This window comes from Rhinopithecus bieti, unplaced genomic scaffold (genome assembly GCF_001698545.2).
Source record: "Rhinopithecus bieti isolate Rb0 unplaced genomic scaffold, ASM169854v2 scaffold_38691, whole genome shotgun sequence".
NCBI lineage: Eukaryota > Metazoa > Chordata > Mammalia > Primates > Cercopithecidae > Rhinopithecus > Rhinopithecus bieti.
Window position 1 is genome coordinate 522,850 of NW_016816690.1, and position 15,088 is coordinate 537,937.

The 15,088-nt window shown below is 39.9% G+C and overlaps 1 protein-coding gene and 1 pseudogene across 6 annotated transcripts in view; both read right to left on the reverse strand.

The window, feature by feature from the left end:
• The window catches only part of EFCAB5 (EF-hand calcium binding domain 5), a 149,649-nt gene that overhangs the window by 31,380 nt on the left and 103,181 nt on the right, over positions 1 to 15,088 (reverse strand). For all 6 annotated transcript variants that reach the window (XM_017855089.1, XM_017855088.1, XM_017855084.1 and 3 more), the window contains 3 exons: positions 2,562 to 2,851; positions 831 to 1,000; positions 116 to 344 (listed from right to left, as the gene is read on the reverse strand). In XM_017855089.1, the coding sequence (XP_017710578.1) occupies positions 116 to 344; positions 831 to 1,000; positions 2,562 to 2,851 (689 nt within the window). The remainder of the gene's footprint in view (positions 1 to 115; positions 345 to 830; positions 1,001 to 2,561; positions 2,852 to 15,088) is intronic.
• Positions 11,460 to 12,529, reverse strand: LOC108517264 (syntaxin-18 pseudogene; annotated as a pseudogene).

Below are 15,088 nucleotides of genomic sequence, written 5' to 3' on the forward strand. Positions count from 1 at the left end.
ACGATGTTATCTGTATACACAGCTTTACTCTCATCGGATTTCAGGTTTCACTCTTTAAAAAGTATTAGAAGGAGAGGCCATCCTACCATTGCTCTTGAAGACTTCTATGACTTACCTGATAGAATCTGATCTCATGAGGCAGAAAGATGTTTATTTCGTGGGGATCTCTAAGGGTGTCAACAGCCAAGACCCCAAAGATCCTCATATATGCATCTTGAAGAGGCAGAGCCAGGAATGACCCATTACAATCATTCTTATTACGGGACTGGTCCCAGAAGAAGATGTTCCCGTGGTACTGAACTTGGGGAACATGGATCGGCTTCCCTTCATCCACTACTGTAAAGCTGAGGAAAAAGAGTACGAGGATGGGAGAAAGGCACAGGGAGAGACTTAGGTTAAACCATGGAGGAAGCTAGAGCGATTCTCTATTCACAATCTGTGGCATTATATGACCAAGCAGTGGACTCGATAAGATGACCAGTTTGGAGGTCTGACTTGAGAAAGACTTAAAAAAAAAAACAAAAACTTAGATGTGGACATAGAAAACAAATATAAACAGAACTCCAGAGACATAACTTATGGAGCAGGCAGAAATAATTGAGCTGATATTGTGAAGTAGAGTCCCTGTGTGGCGAATCGTTGCCAAAGAGCGAGCTCTAGAAATAGGTGAAATCATCCAGGACTGGAAGCCATCAGCTTCTACTCCAGAAGCACTGGTGACTTGAGCCACTTCTCTTTTGAGCAGCCAGCTGGGATCTTGACGCCAGTTTACTCAGAAAGGGAATTATTTTTTTAGGAGGGTAAAACCAACCTCTTCAAGACGTTCTTACCTGATTCCTTTCATGTCCCTGTAGAGCACTCTGTTCAGTACAAATAGAGCATCATCTAAGGTGCAAGCCACATTCCTCAATAGAACATTCCCTTTCTCAGGCAGTAGTAGGTTTTCTTCTAAGAGGGAAATGTGAGCACTGATCTTTTTATTTCCATGGGCTTCAGCATCCTACGGAAAAACATTTCCGACCATGTGTTTGCCAACACCCAAAGAACTCCCCTAATCATGTCCCCCTCACTGGTTAATTCATGCATCTGGCCCCAGCAGTTTCATTTTCCTGAATAGAGAATGCATATATTACTATTCATGGGCAGTGAGGAAAAAGTTGACACCATAGCTATACCCTAAATCAGAGTTTTAGTGAGTATAATGGGTTTCCTCTATGCCAACTGGACTGTTTACCGGAAAAGAAAAACAAAACCAAAGAACTTTCAGGTCTACTCAAATTTACAAGTTTAAAACTTGGATTCCTTTGACCTATAGTCAAATTGTCTGTGTTTCTATTAAAAGCGTTGATTTTAGAGAGCTGGGCCAAGAATATGCCTTCACTTTACTCATATTTCTTGACCATCAACTGTGATGTGAATGTGAAAAAAAATGTTCTCAAGGAACTCTTAACACACTTTGTATATTTGAGCTATGTAATTTCAGGAAGGATTTTTTTGGGGCCCAAGATTGCAGACTTTCTGCAACTACTACTTCTGCAACTACAAATTCTCTGTACCTAAAATATTATTATTATGTTATTAACAATATTATGTGTCAATACATACATTAAACATACCCATAAATTGGGGACATGTGAGACACTTTCCTTGATATTTTTCTCCTCTTTCTACATATTTGGGTTTGCTTTCCATGCCCTTTTCTTTTGCCTTTATTCCTTCTTTCCACATACAAGATCACGGAGTCATTAACAAATGTGTAGTGAGATTTCTCTCAGGATACCACAGATCTCTGAAGCAAGCTAGAACAATGCCTCTTTTTCTTGAATGGTTGTTTGGTCCTGGTGCCCCATTTCCAATTACACTGGAAAATTCAGCCATTCAGGAGATGATTCCATTGAGCAAGTGTCCCTACTCAGCTGAGATGACTGGCACAGGTTCCCTGGATCAGTGGAATCTATGATATATGTAGAAGGCAGCCGTGCTGTTTCTGCCTGTGAACAGCAGCAACCTGGGAGTCTCTGAGGAGGTGGCAAGGCTGTAGGCAGTGGCCCCTCAGGGCCATGTGTTCTAAGTGACAGGATTCTGCAGTAGTCTCAGCTTGCTTCTGGGCAATGCTGTGAAATACTGTGTGGTGTCAGACTCGATAATGAGTTTATGATTTAAATAGTTCCTTTTAAAACTGACTCCCAAAATACCATGCAAGGGAAATGTAGCTTGAACTGCTTGTACAGCTCCGTACTGATATTTTACATAATCTGTCTATTGTACATTCTAGGCTTATTTGACTCTTGAGCAGAAATTAAATTAGAAATCCCAAGACATCTTTTCTACATCTGTCTTTTCTACCTTTCTACTCTGCTTCTATCTTGTCAACCAGCAGTCACTCCAGTTGCGCGTCTCCTAGGCTTCAGACCATTTGTAATGGACTGGAATGAATAAAATATCTATAGCAGCACTCAGTGATTTTTCAAGAGAATTCAGGATGCTCCTCTTTTGTGGATATTGAACATCACCTACTGTGAGGAGATGTTTCCTGTCACATACCACTTTAGAAAACGTACCTGCGTGAGGGCCTTAAAGGCCTCACTATACACCGGCTCTAGGGACACTCCACTTGTCTCTGCAGCACGTTGGATTTGGTGCAGCCACTTCTGCCTGGCACAATTCCTCAGACTCTCAATGTGGCTTCTCTCTAAAGCATTCATCAGAAATTCCACAACACTTTCCAGAACTTGGTCTTCATTGCCCCTGAGTTCAGATACAACCAATTCTATGTAATTCTGAAATTGTTTTGAAGACAATCTCACTTCGTGACCAGGGTGTGGCTTTGGAAATTGGATGTGTAGTTTAGCTAAAAGACACAAACACAAAACCAAGAACTAACCAAAAGTTCACTCATCAGTGGGGGGAATTTTCATTCTCCTCTTACGATGAACTGCTCTGGATGACTGCTCTCCTGGAAAACCAAGTTTATCAAAGATATGTATCTCTGAGCCCAATGGAATATTTTACAATGAATTTCTATGCTGAACTCAATATGACTCATGTGTCAACTTCTTTGTTTTTGTTTTGTTTTGATTTTGCCACCTAGCCTGGTGAAACCTCAAGGTTTGCTTTGACTCCTTCCCTACCTTTGCCTTCCATATCCAATAAGCCACTTAATTCTATCCTGTTACTCTTTGGCAGTGTGGCCACTCCTCTCCTTTCTTACTTTCATAACCCCAAAGCCAGCTTTTATCACTTTGTAATTGACTTAACAATAGTAAATGCTCAATATATGTTTGTAAAATTAAATTAAAACACAACTTGCATTACGCAATTCCCTGGTTCAAAGTCCTACCATATTTGGATCCAGTCTATTTCCAATCACATCTGCCCCTAATACCATATAGGAATTATTTGCTGCAGTATCTCCATTCTACTCATGGTTCCTGACCATGTCTTGCACACTTCTGTATTCACATCTCTTCTCTATTTTTGTAATTGTATAATCATGAACCTACTACCAAATCTGAACATTACCAGTAACATATATTCTTCTGTGATCTGCCCTATTCCATTCCCTGCCTCCCCACACCTCCCACTGATATCCTGAATTTGGCTTTATCTTTAGCTTTCTTTTAATTTTCCCAGTGTTATTATAGTTACATAACAATATATGTGTTTGACACACACACATACACACACACGCATGCACATGCACACACACACTTCTAAACAATATATGGTTTAGTTTTGCATTTTTAAAATTTATTTATTTATTTGAGATGGAGTCTAGCTCTGTTACCCAGGCGGGAGTGTAGTGGCACAATCTTGGCTCACTACAACCCGCACCTCCCAGATTCAAGCGATTCTCCTGCCTCAGCCTCCTAAGTAGCTGGGATTACAGGTGTGCACCACCATGCCTGGCTAATTTTTATATTTTCAGTAGAGGTGACCATATTGGCCAGACTGGTCTCAAACTCCTGACCTCAGATGATCTGCCCCCTCAGCCTCCCAAAGTGCTGGGATTACAGGTGTAGTCACCGAGCTCAGCCAGTTTTTCATGTTTATAAACTTTAGAAAAAGGTTATCAAACTATGTGTAGTTTTCTGGGACATACTTTTTTATTCAACACTATGCTACATATCTTCCATGTTGTTTATCTTTCTAACATATCTTTCCATGTTGTTACTGTAGCTATGATTCATTCATTTTCACCAGTGTATGTTACTATATGAGTATATCATTAGTGATTTAGTCTACTGTCAGTGGGTGTTTAAGTTATTCTCAATATTTTACTCATATGAACAGTATTATGAGCATTTTGTAAATGTCTCCTGGTGCATATGTGCAAGATTCTTTGACAGTTGTTATAAATTAATAAGTCACAGGGTATGTACCCTTCCCCTTTAAAGTATAGTTCAAAGTTCCTCCTCCCTCAAGAAGACTTCTGTTGTGATTTATCTTTCTCTTAAAAGACAATAGCATCTATTCTACACCATTTATTTGACAATTAACAAATACTACCTGGCACTTGTGGACATCATATCATGTGTGAGCTTCTCATTTCTGTAGTTGAACATTTATTGATTTTTTTGCTCCTTAGCATCCAGTCACCTTTCTCTGAGTAATTGTATCTCTAACTTTGCTTTGGGGAAGCAACTTCATTCCCATCTCTGCTCATGTGTTTGAATGGGGTTCCATTCACAGTTCTAGAGGTGGAGCATGTGCCTCAGGCTTAAGCCAGTCATGACATTCTATTCCTTTAACCAGAGTGGTTGGTTTAGTACAGACGAATGCCAGACTTTTTGATTGAATGATTAGGAAGAAGATACTTTCTTTTTTATTTCCACTGGAATGAAACTGTGAGCATGTGAAACTGGACCTGGTTACCACAAAGGTAGAGGCTGTATGATAGTGCAGCTAAAACAGAAGACAGCAAGAGAAAGAACCAGACAGCTGTCCTGATGTCATTATTTGGACTCCCAAATCTAGTTGTATCCTAAACTAGTACTGGACTTTTTCATTGTATGAACCAATAAATTCCTCTTATGTGTAAACACTTTGGGTTGGGTTCTCTATTACTTGAGCCAAAAGGATCTTAACTAGTACAATCCTCAATTAGATTAAAAGTGCCTTGTGGATTCTTAATCTTCCATTTCTTCTTCTTTTTTCCCTTTCATTTTTTGCCTCCTTGAACAATTTGATCCTAAAGTCATTAGGTGGGGCAGAGCAAGGTAAGCATCTGTTCCTGGTCAGGTGAAGTCAATGTGGCACCAAGCAGGATATCAGGGCCCAAATCTGTGCAGGGTTAGCCGGGCATGGGTTGTCAGAGCCTGAGCAGGGCGAGGAGGGTATCTATGTGGAAGGGCAATCTTTGGCCCATGTGGGTAAAGAGGATGGCCTTACAGAGAGGTGGTTTAACTTGGGTGTCAGATTCCAAGCAGTACAAGCAGGGTATCCATATGAGACGGATGCCCAACATGGGGTGTTTAATCTTGAGCAGGGTGAGAAGGGCATCCAAATCAAGGGATGGCCTGGCCTGGGAAGTCAGAACCTAAACAGGGTGAGGAGGGTGTCTACATGGAAGGGCCATCCACATAGGTTGGGGGTCAGCTCAGCGTAAGGAGTCAGAGCCTGAGTGGATTGACAAGGGCATCCACATGAAAATGTGCCTTGGCATGGAGTGTCAGAGCCTAAGGACTATGTAAAGGACATCTACTTGGAGGGGGTGATCTGTTGTGGGCTATCAGAACGTAAGCAGAGTAAGGAGGATAGCCATGTGGGAAGGGCCGATTAGTGCAAGATGTTAGAACTTAAATGTAGTAAAAAGGAAATCAGTGTGGAAGAGAGGACAGCAACAGTGATGGGAGATTAGTTCCATATACAACTAATGGATTCATTGGGGGATTGATCAAATAAATAAATATATTTAGGATAACACAGCCAGAGAAAACGGAACTACAAAAGGGAATGAGAAAAAACTAGAATGAACCTTGTTATGTTGGATTGGACTTGGAATTACCAGTGTGAACTCATGGTTTTTAATATTAGTAGACAGAAAGGTACGTGCAGATATAAACGTATACATGTACACACACAGGTGTGCACGAGTGCATGCATGCGTACCCATACACACACACACACACACACACACACACACACACACACACACACAGTTTCTACATCTGTCCACTGAGAAATCTGAGAGAGAAGACTCATGAGTAAAGAGCACGTGTAGAACCCAGATGCTGGCTTGGGGAGATGGACGATTCCAGGGTGAAGGACAGGAAAATATAAGACCAACCTGAAAGATCTCTTTGTGCCAGAAAGCAAGGACATGCTCAAAGAATGAGGGATACATGTTAAAAGGATGCAGAAAATTGGCAGTTTTTTTATAAAGCTAAACATATATATTCCACTCCTAAGTATTTATTAATAAGAAATGAAAACATAGTCACCAGAAGATTTACTTAAGATTGTGAAGAGTAGCTTTATTTATAGTAGCTGAGAACTGGAAACAGCGCAAGTGTCCATACATTGCAGCCCAAGTGTCCATACATTGGAAAATGGATAAACAAACCATGGTATATTCATACAATGGAATACTCCTCGGCAATAAAAAGAAGCAAATTGCTGATACATGTAGCAACATATTAAGACTCTCAAGAAAAATTATGCTGAGTTGACCAGGCCCAGTGGCTTATGACTGTAATCCAGAGCTTTGGGAGGCTGAGCGGGGAGGATCACTTGAGGCCGGGAGTTAGTGCCCAGCCTGGGCAACATGATGTCTCTACAAAAAGTTGATAAACTAGCCAGGCATGGTGGTGTGCACCTGTAGTCTCCCAGCTACTTGGGAGGCTGAGGCGGGAGGACTGCTTGTGCCCAGGAGTTCCAGGCTGCAGTGAGTTATGATCACACACCACTACACTCCAGCCTGGGCAACAGAGTGAGACTCTGTCCCCCTGAAAACGTTAAAAAATAAAAGTAAAAATTATACTGAGTGAAAGAAGGCGTACACAAAAAAGTACATAGAGTTTAAACTCTGTAAAAAAAAAAAAAGGTGCATACTGTATAATTTCATTTTTATGAAATTCCAGATAATACTAAAGAGATCAAACTAATTTATGGTAGAAAATAGAAAAGTGGTTGCTTTGGAGACTGCAGGGTGGGCGACTGAATGGGAAAGAGGCGTGAGGACTTGTTTTGTTCTATATCTTTTATTTAATTATTATTTTTTAAGAGATGGGTTTTTTATTTTTTTAAGAGATGGGTTTTGCGATGTTACCCAGGCTGATCTCGAACTCCTGGGCTCAAGCGATCTTCCTGCCTCTGCCTCTCGAGTAGCTGGGATTACAGGTGTGTCACTGTGCTATTTGTTCTGTATCTTGATAGGAGTATGGGGTGCACAGGGCATGTATTTGTCAAAACTCAGCAAATATGCACTTAAAATTTGTACATCTCATTTTATGGAAATTTGGTCTCAAGAGGAGAAAACTTCCTTCTTTCCCTATGTGCAAAAAGAAAGAAAAAAACTGTTAATAAATATCGAACTCTAATTAATGATATACATGCTGAGGTATTTAGGGAGAAGTGTATTGATTTCTATAGTTTACTTAAAATGCGCTACATGCATTAAAAATAAGAGAGATGGAAGGATTGAGGGACAGGGAGATGAATAGACAGATTAAAAAGTGAGGTAAAATATTAATGAAGTGAGATAAAATAAAAATGATTAATTTATGTGGTGGGTATATAGGTATCGCTGTAAAATTCTTTCAGCTTTGCCATGTTTGACAGTTTTCATAATGAAATGCTGGAGTTGGGCATGGTGACGCACGCCTGTAATCCCAGCACTTCGGGAGACTGAGGTGAGAGGGTTGCTTGAGGCCAGGAGTTTGTGACCAGCATGGGCAACACAGAGAGACCCCATCCATACCAAAAATTAGAAAAATGAGCCAGGCTTGCGACGCATACCTATAGTCCCAGTTGCTTGGGAGTCTGTGGTGGGAGGATGATCGCTTGGGTCCAGGAGTTGGAGGCTGCAGTGAGCTACAGTTGTGCCACTGCACTCCAGCCTGAGTGAGAGAGTGAGACGTGGTCTCAAAAAAAAAAAAAAAAAAACCCACACCAAAAAAACCATGGGCGTGGGGAGGGGAGGACAAGGAGCCGGAGTGAAAGAACTCCCATTGTCTAAAACTGGGACAATATGAGTATCAAAACAAATAGTGATAGTATTGGATTATAACCCATTGAATAAAAAAGGAAACCATGAACACATACTGCTATAAATGAATAAATGAAAAGCTGACAAAAAGGAATAATGGTTTATACGATTTCAATGGACACCCATGAAATACTTACTAATTACAAAGGGGGAAAAAACAGCTTTAAAGTGGAGGGGCCTGACAGATATAATCTTAATCAACTGGTCAACGTTGTTACTATGGGACTTCTGATCAGATACAATGAGAAGAACACAGCATTGCTTCTGTGATATATTTCTGACAAAGATGAATAACCTGAATTTAACCATGGGGAAACAGTAGATAAATCAAAATGAAGGACATACTGCAACCAACTTAAAATCTTCAAAAGTGTCAAGGTTATGGAAATCAAAGAAAGATGGAAGACTTTCTTAGAGATTCTTTATTCCAGAGTTCCGGAGCAAAGGAATAACAACAGTAGTTTTATGCTAGCTACTTGTCCAGTTTTCAGTTTCTTTAAAAAACTCTTGTGTGCTTTTCAATGAGACTTTTAAATAACTATGGCTCTTAATTTTCATGGTTTCTGTAACTGTGTGACAAAAGTATCACCAAAATGCTTTTGTTGTTTTGTTTTAAAATAAATGTTTTATTACTTCCAACTGTACTTTTTGCCTTTATTATTTTTTATTGATGCATAATTGTCCATATTTATGGGGTACAGAGTGTTATTTCAATACATGTACACAATATATAATAATCAAATCAGCATAATGAGCATATACATCACCTCAAACATTTATCACTTCTTTGTGTTGGGAACATTCAAAATCTGCTCTTCCAGCTATTTGAAAATATACAACAAATTGCTGTTAATTATAGTCACTCTACAGTGCTACAGAACGCTGTAACTTACGCCTCATATCTAGCTGTACTTTCGTATCCATTAACCAACCTTTGGATATTCCCTCTACCCTTAACCGTCCCTGTCTCTAGTAATCACTATTCTACTTTCTCGTTAAATAAGCTCAACTTTTTTAGCTTCAACATATGAGTAAGAACATGTAACATTTATCTTTTTGTGCCTGACTTATTTCATTTAACATAATGCCCTCCAACCTCATCTATGTTGCTTCAAATGACAGAATTTTTTTCTTTTTGGTGGCTAAATACTATTGCATTGTGTATATAGACCAAATTTTTTTATCCATTCATCTGCTGATAGATACTTAGGCTGATCTCTTATCTCAGCTATTGTGAGTAATGCAGCAATAAACATGGGAATGTAGAAATCTCTTTGACATACTTATTTCCTTTTTTTGGATATATACTTTGAGTGGGATTACTAGATCATACAGTAGTTTTGTTTTCAGTGTTTTGAGGGACCTTCATACTGTTTCAGTAATGGCTGTACTAATTTACATCACACCAACAATGTATAAGAGTTTCCCTTTGTCTGCATCCTCGCCAGCATTTGTTATTTTTTGTGCCAGGGTGAGATAATACCTCATTGTGGTTTTGATTTGTATTTCCCTGATTAGTGATGTTAAGCATTTTTTCATATACCTGTTGATCATTTTTATTTTCTTTTGAGAGATGTCTATTCAACTCATTTACCCTTTTTTCATTTGAATTATTTGATTTTTCTTTTTCTTTTTTTGGCTATTGCTTTGTCTGAGTTCCTTGTATATTTTGAATATTAATCCCTTGTCAGATGAATAGTTTGAAAATATTTTCTCCCCTTCCGCAGGTTGTCTCTTCACTGCATTGATTGTTTCCTTTGCAGTGCAGAAGCTTTTTAGTTTGAAATAATCCCACTTGTCTAATTTTGGTTTTGTTGCCTGTGCTTTTGAGGTCTTTTCCATAAAAATTTTGCCTAGACCAATGTCCTGAAGTGTTTCCCTTATGTTTTCATGAGTAGTTTCATAGTCTGGGGGTCTTACATTTAAGTCCTTGATCCATTTTAAGTTTTTTTTTTTTTTTTTTGAGACGGAATCTTGCTCTGTCACCTAGGCTGGAGTGCAGTGGCACAATCTCGGCTCACTACAACCTCTGCCTCCTGGATTCAAGCAATTTTCCTGCCTCAGCCTCCCAAGTAGCTGGGACTACAGGCGTGCACCACCATGCCTGGCTAATTTTTGTATTTTTAGTAGAGACAGGGTATTGCCATGTTGGCCAGGCTAGTCTGGAACTCCTGACCTCAGGTGATCCACCTGCCTTGGCCTCCCAAAGTGCTGGGATTACAGGTATAAGCCACAGTGCCTGGCCCATTTTGAGTTTATTTTTATATATGATGAGAGATAGGGGTCTAGTTTTATTTTCCTTCATATGAACATCCGATTTCCCCAGCAATATTTGTTGAAGAAACTCTCCCTTTCCCAATGAATGTTCTTGGCACCTTTGTTGAAAATCAGTTGGCTGTAAATATATGGATTTCTTTCTGGGTTCTCTATTCTGTTCCATTGGTCTATGTGTTTTTATGCCAGTACCATGCTGTTTTGGTTACTAGAGATTTATAGTATATTTTAAAGTCTGGTAGTGTGATATCTATTTGTTCTTTTTGTTCAGGATTGTTTTGGCTATCCATGGCGTTTTGTGATACCATACGAATTTTTGAATTTTTTGTTTATTTATGTGAAAATGCTATTGGTATTTGATCGAGATTGTATTGAATCTGTAGATTGCTTTTGGTAGTATGGTCATTTTCTTTTCTTTTCTTTTGTTAAAGGGGCTGTAATTGTATTTATTAGACTAACAAGGCAAATGTGAATTTTCTTTTCTATGTTCCGGTGAGTCTGTGTATTGGTTGACTCAGACAAGAAGCCACAAGGAAACAAAGAAGTAATCATTTGTTGAGAGACGTGATTAACTATGTTCTTCCCTGAAGCTACTGGGATGGGAAAGGTCAGCGACTTCCTTAGAACCCTGAGACAATTGGGGGCTCTGGAGACCTGCTGTGCCTCTGCTACTGGAGCAGCTCAACTGCCAAGGCAGCCTCAAGTTCAGGAACAGCTAATTACCAGCTCCGGCATTCAGTTTGTCTAGCCTTATGATGGCTACATAGGCCACTTCCCACTGTTTTCTTTTTCAGCTGAACACCATCGGCCTGGGTATCCCTTTTTGGGGAATATGTCTGTCTGTCTGAACCCCGTTTTCTTCAAATGGCTCTGTGGTAAAATCTGGTCATACCATGCTCCAGCATCAGGGGTACATGAGAGTACGCAGTCTGTGAGCGCCCATGAGGACTCTCGTGCTGGGCCCCCTCAGCCCAGGCTAGCTGTGGTACCAGAAGAGAAAGGAGAAGGAGCACACATCATGGGGAAGAAGAGGATCCACACGTGGAAGCCAGCGTTGTTGTTAATGGCCTCTCTTATGTCTTTGTTGCCTTCCTTGATATTTTCAGGAAGGCAACTAACTGGTGAATGCTATCAATCTCAGCTTCCTGTGGCAAAACCTTTTCCGTGAATATCTCTTGAAGTCTGGAAATCTCAACCACTCTCCCTTCGATCTGCCTCACTTCATCAAACAAGCTGTTCATTTCACCAATTCGTCGCTGATTTTCCTGTTCAAACATTTGTATTTCTTCTGGGGATAATTCATCTTCACCTTTGCCATCTCCCCAGGTTCCCAATTCAGGTTGTGTTTCAGCCAAAATCTTTTCTGGATGTTCTTCAGCGGCAGGGTTTTCTTCAGAGTCTTTTGAAGGACTCTGTGAAACTTTCTCAGATGTGGATTCTCTTGTCTTTGCATTTGGTTCTGGTTTCAGCTTAGATAATCTTTTCTTATCCACCACTCTTAACTCGGATGGCTCTTTGTTCTGAGTAAAGTTTACACACTGTTTTTTTTTAAGTAGTCTTCAATGAAATCCAAAACAGCAGTCCTGTGCTCCTTCACTGCTGGGAATGTATCTCCTTGTGAGCTTCTGTTCGTAGTTGTTGAATTGTTTCTGAACAGGTCCTCATGGATATCTGGATATCCTGGTCTATCTGGTCTCGTTCTGAGTCTGTCATCCTCCCATGTTCAGACATGGTATAGCTATAAGCATTAATATAATCTTTCCTGTGTTCCAGAAGACAATCTCTCATTTTGCCAATGTGAGAAAACACTTCGTGGGCCTGGCTGGAGAAGTCGCCCTTGGGCCAGGGACTGCGGCGGAACAGCTCATCCCGGCTGCCATCGACTCCGCCGCTCACCGCCACTCCCAGCGCCTTGTTCTGCATCTTCACGGTCTTGACACTGGTCTGGAATAGCAGCGTGATGTCTACCGCCCTAGCGACCGGCACTGGCAGCCCCACACGGGACCTGCCCGCGTCAGCAGCTGGCGACAGCAGTAGTATGGTCATTTTCACAATTTTAATTTTTCCAACCCATGAACGTGAGATGTCTTCCATTTTTTGGTGTCCTCTTCAATTTCTTTCATCAGCGTTTTACAGTTTTCCTTGTAGACGTCTTTCACCTCCCTGGTTAAATTTATTCCTATGTATTGTATTTTTTTGTGGCTACTGTAAATGGGGTTACTTTTTAAATTTCTTTTTCTTCTGGTTGATTGCTAGTGTATAGAAATGCTACTGATTTTTTTTTTTTTATGGAGTCTCACTCTGTCACCCAGGCTGGAGCACAGGGGCGCCATCTCAGCTCACTGCAAGCTCCGCCTCCCGGGTTCACGCCATTCTCCTGCCTCAGCCTCCTGAGTAGCTGGGACTACAGGCACCCACCACCACGTTCGGCTAATTTTTTGTATTTTTAGTAGAGACGGGGTTTCACCGTGTTAGCCAGGATGGTCTCGATCTCCTGACCTCGTGATCTGCCTGCCTCGGCCTCCCAAAGTGCTGGAATTACAGGCGTGAGCCACTGCACCTGGCCTACTGATTTTTATATGTTGATTTTGTATCCTGCAACTTTACTGAATTCGTTGATCAGTTTTAATAATTTTTTGGTGGAGCTTTTAGGGTTTTTTATATATAAGATCATGTCATCTACAACAGGGACAATTTGACTTTCTCTTTTCCAGTTGGATGCTTTTTATTTCTGTCTCTTTCCTAACTGCTCTGGTTAGGACATCTAGAATAAACGGATGTGGAATAAAAGTGGTGAAAGTGGGCATCTTTTTATCATTCCAGATCTTAGAAAAAAATATTTCAATTTTCCCCCATTTAGTACGATATTGCCTTTGTTATGTATGACCTTTCTTGTGTTGAGGTATTTTCCTTCTAAACCTAACTTGTTGAGAGTTTTTATCATGAAGGAATATTGAATTTTATCAAATGCTTTTCCTGCATCTATTGAGAGGGTCATATGATTTTTTGTCTATTCTGTTGATGGGATGTATCATGGTTATTGATATTTGTATGTTAAATCATCTTTGCATTATTGGGATAAATCCCAGTTGATCAGGGTGAATGATCTTTTATTTCCTTATTATTATTTTTATAGAGACAGGGTCTCATTATGTTGCCCAGACTAGTCTCAAACTATTGGGCTCAAGTGATTCTCCTGTCCTGGCTCCCCAAAGTGCTGGGATTAGAGGTAAAGGCCACCACACCCAGCCTTTCTTTTATTCTCTGTGTGAATGATCTTTTTAATGTGTTGCTGGATTCAGTTTGCTAGCATTTTGTTGAGAATCTTACATTTATGTTCATTAGGGATACTAGCTTATAATTCCGTTTCTGTTGTTGTTGTGTTCTTGTCTGGTGTTAGTATTAGCATAATGCTGGCCTCATAGAATGAGTTTGGAAGAATTCCTTCCTCTTCAATTTTCTAAACGAGATTGAGAAGAACTGATATTAGATATTCTTTAAATATTTGGTAGAATTCTGCAGTGGAGTCATCAGATCCTGGGCTTTTCTTTGATGAGAGACATTTTATTACAGATTAAGTCTTGTTAATTGTGATTAGTCTGTTCAGGTTTTCTATTTCTTTTTGCTTCAATCTTGGTAGGTTGTACGTATCTAGGAATTTATCCATTCCTGCTAGGTTTTCTATTATGTTGGCATATAGTTTGTAATAGTCACTAATGATTCTTTGTGTTGCTGTGGTGTCAGTAGTAATGTCTCCTTTTTCATTTCTGATTTTATTCACTTGGGTCTTTTTTTTCTTGGTTAGTCTAGCTAATGGTTTGGCAATATGGTTTATCTTTTACAAAACCAACTTTTTGTTTTGTTGATTTTTTGGGTTTTTTTGTCTTAATTTTATTTCTGCTTTGATCTTTATTATTTCTTTTTTTCTACTAGTTTTGAGTCTGGTTTATTCTTGCTTTTCAAATTCCTTGAGATGCATTAGATTGTTTATTTGAAACCTTTCTTTTTTTTTTTTTTGAGGCGGAGTCTCACTCTGTCGCCCGGACTGGAGTGCAGTGGCCGGATCTCAGCTCACTGCAAGCTCCGCCTCCTGGGTTTACGCCATTCTCCTGCCTCAGCCTCCCGAGTAGCTGGGACTACAGGCGGCCACCACCTCGCCCAGCTAGTTTTTTTTTTTATTTTTAGTAGAGACGGGTTTCACCGTGTTAGCCAGGATGGTCTCGATCTCCTGACCTCGTGATCCGCCCGTCTCGGCCTCCCAAAGTGCTGGGATTACAGGCTTGAGCCACCGCGCCCAGCCTATTTGAAACCTTTCTACAATTTTGATGTGAGCATTTATTTCTATAAACTTCCCTTTCAATACTGCTTTTTCTGTATTCCATAGGTTTTAGTATGTTGTGTTTCTATTTTCACTCGTTCCAAGAAATCTTATGATGTCATGGGACCTCAGTAGAAGAAATTTTAAAAAATAAATTAAAAAGTAAAAAGTAAAAATTCAAAAAAAAATTAAATTCCCTTCTTAATTTCTTCATTGACCCACTGCTCATTCAGGAGCATGTTGTTTAAATTCTAAAGTTGCTCTTGTTATTGATTTCTATTTTTATT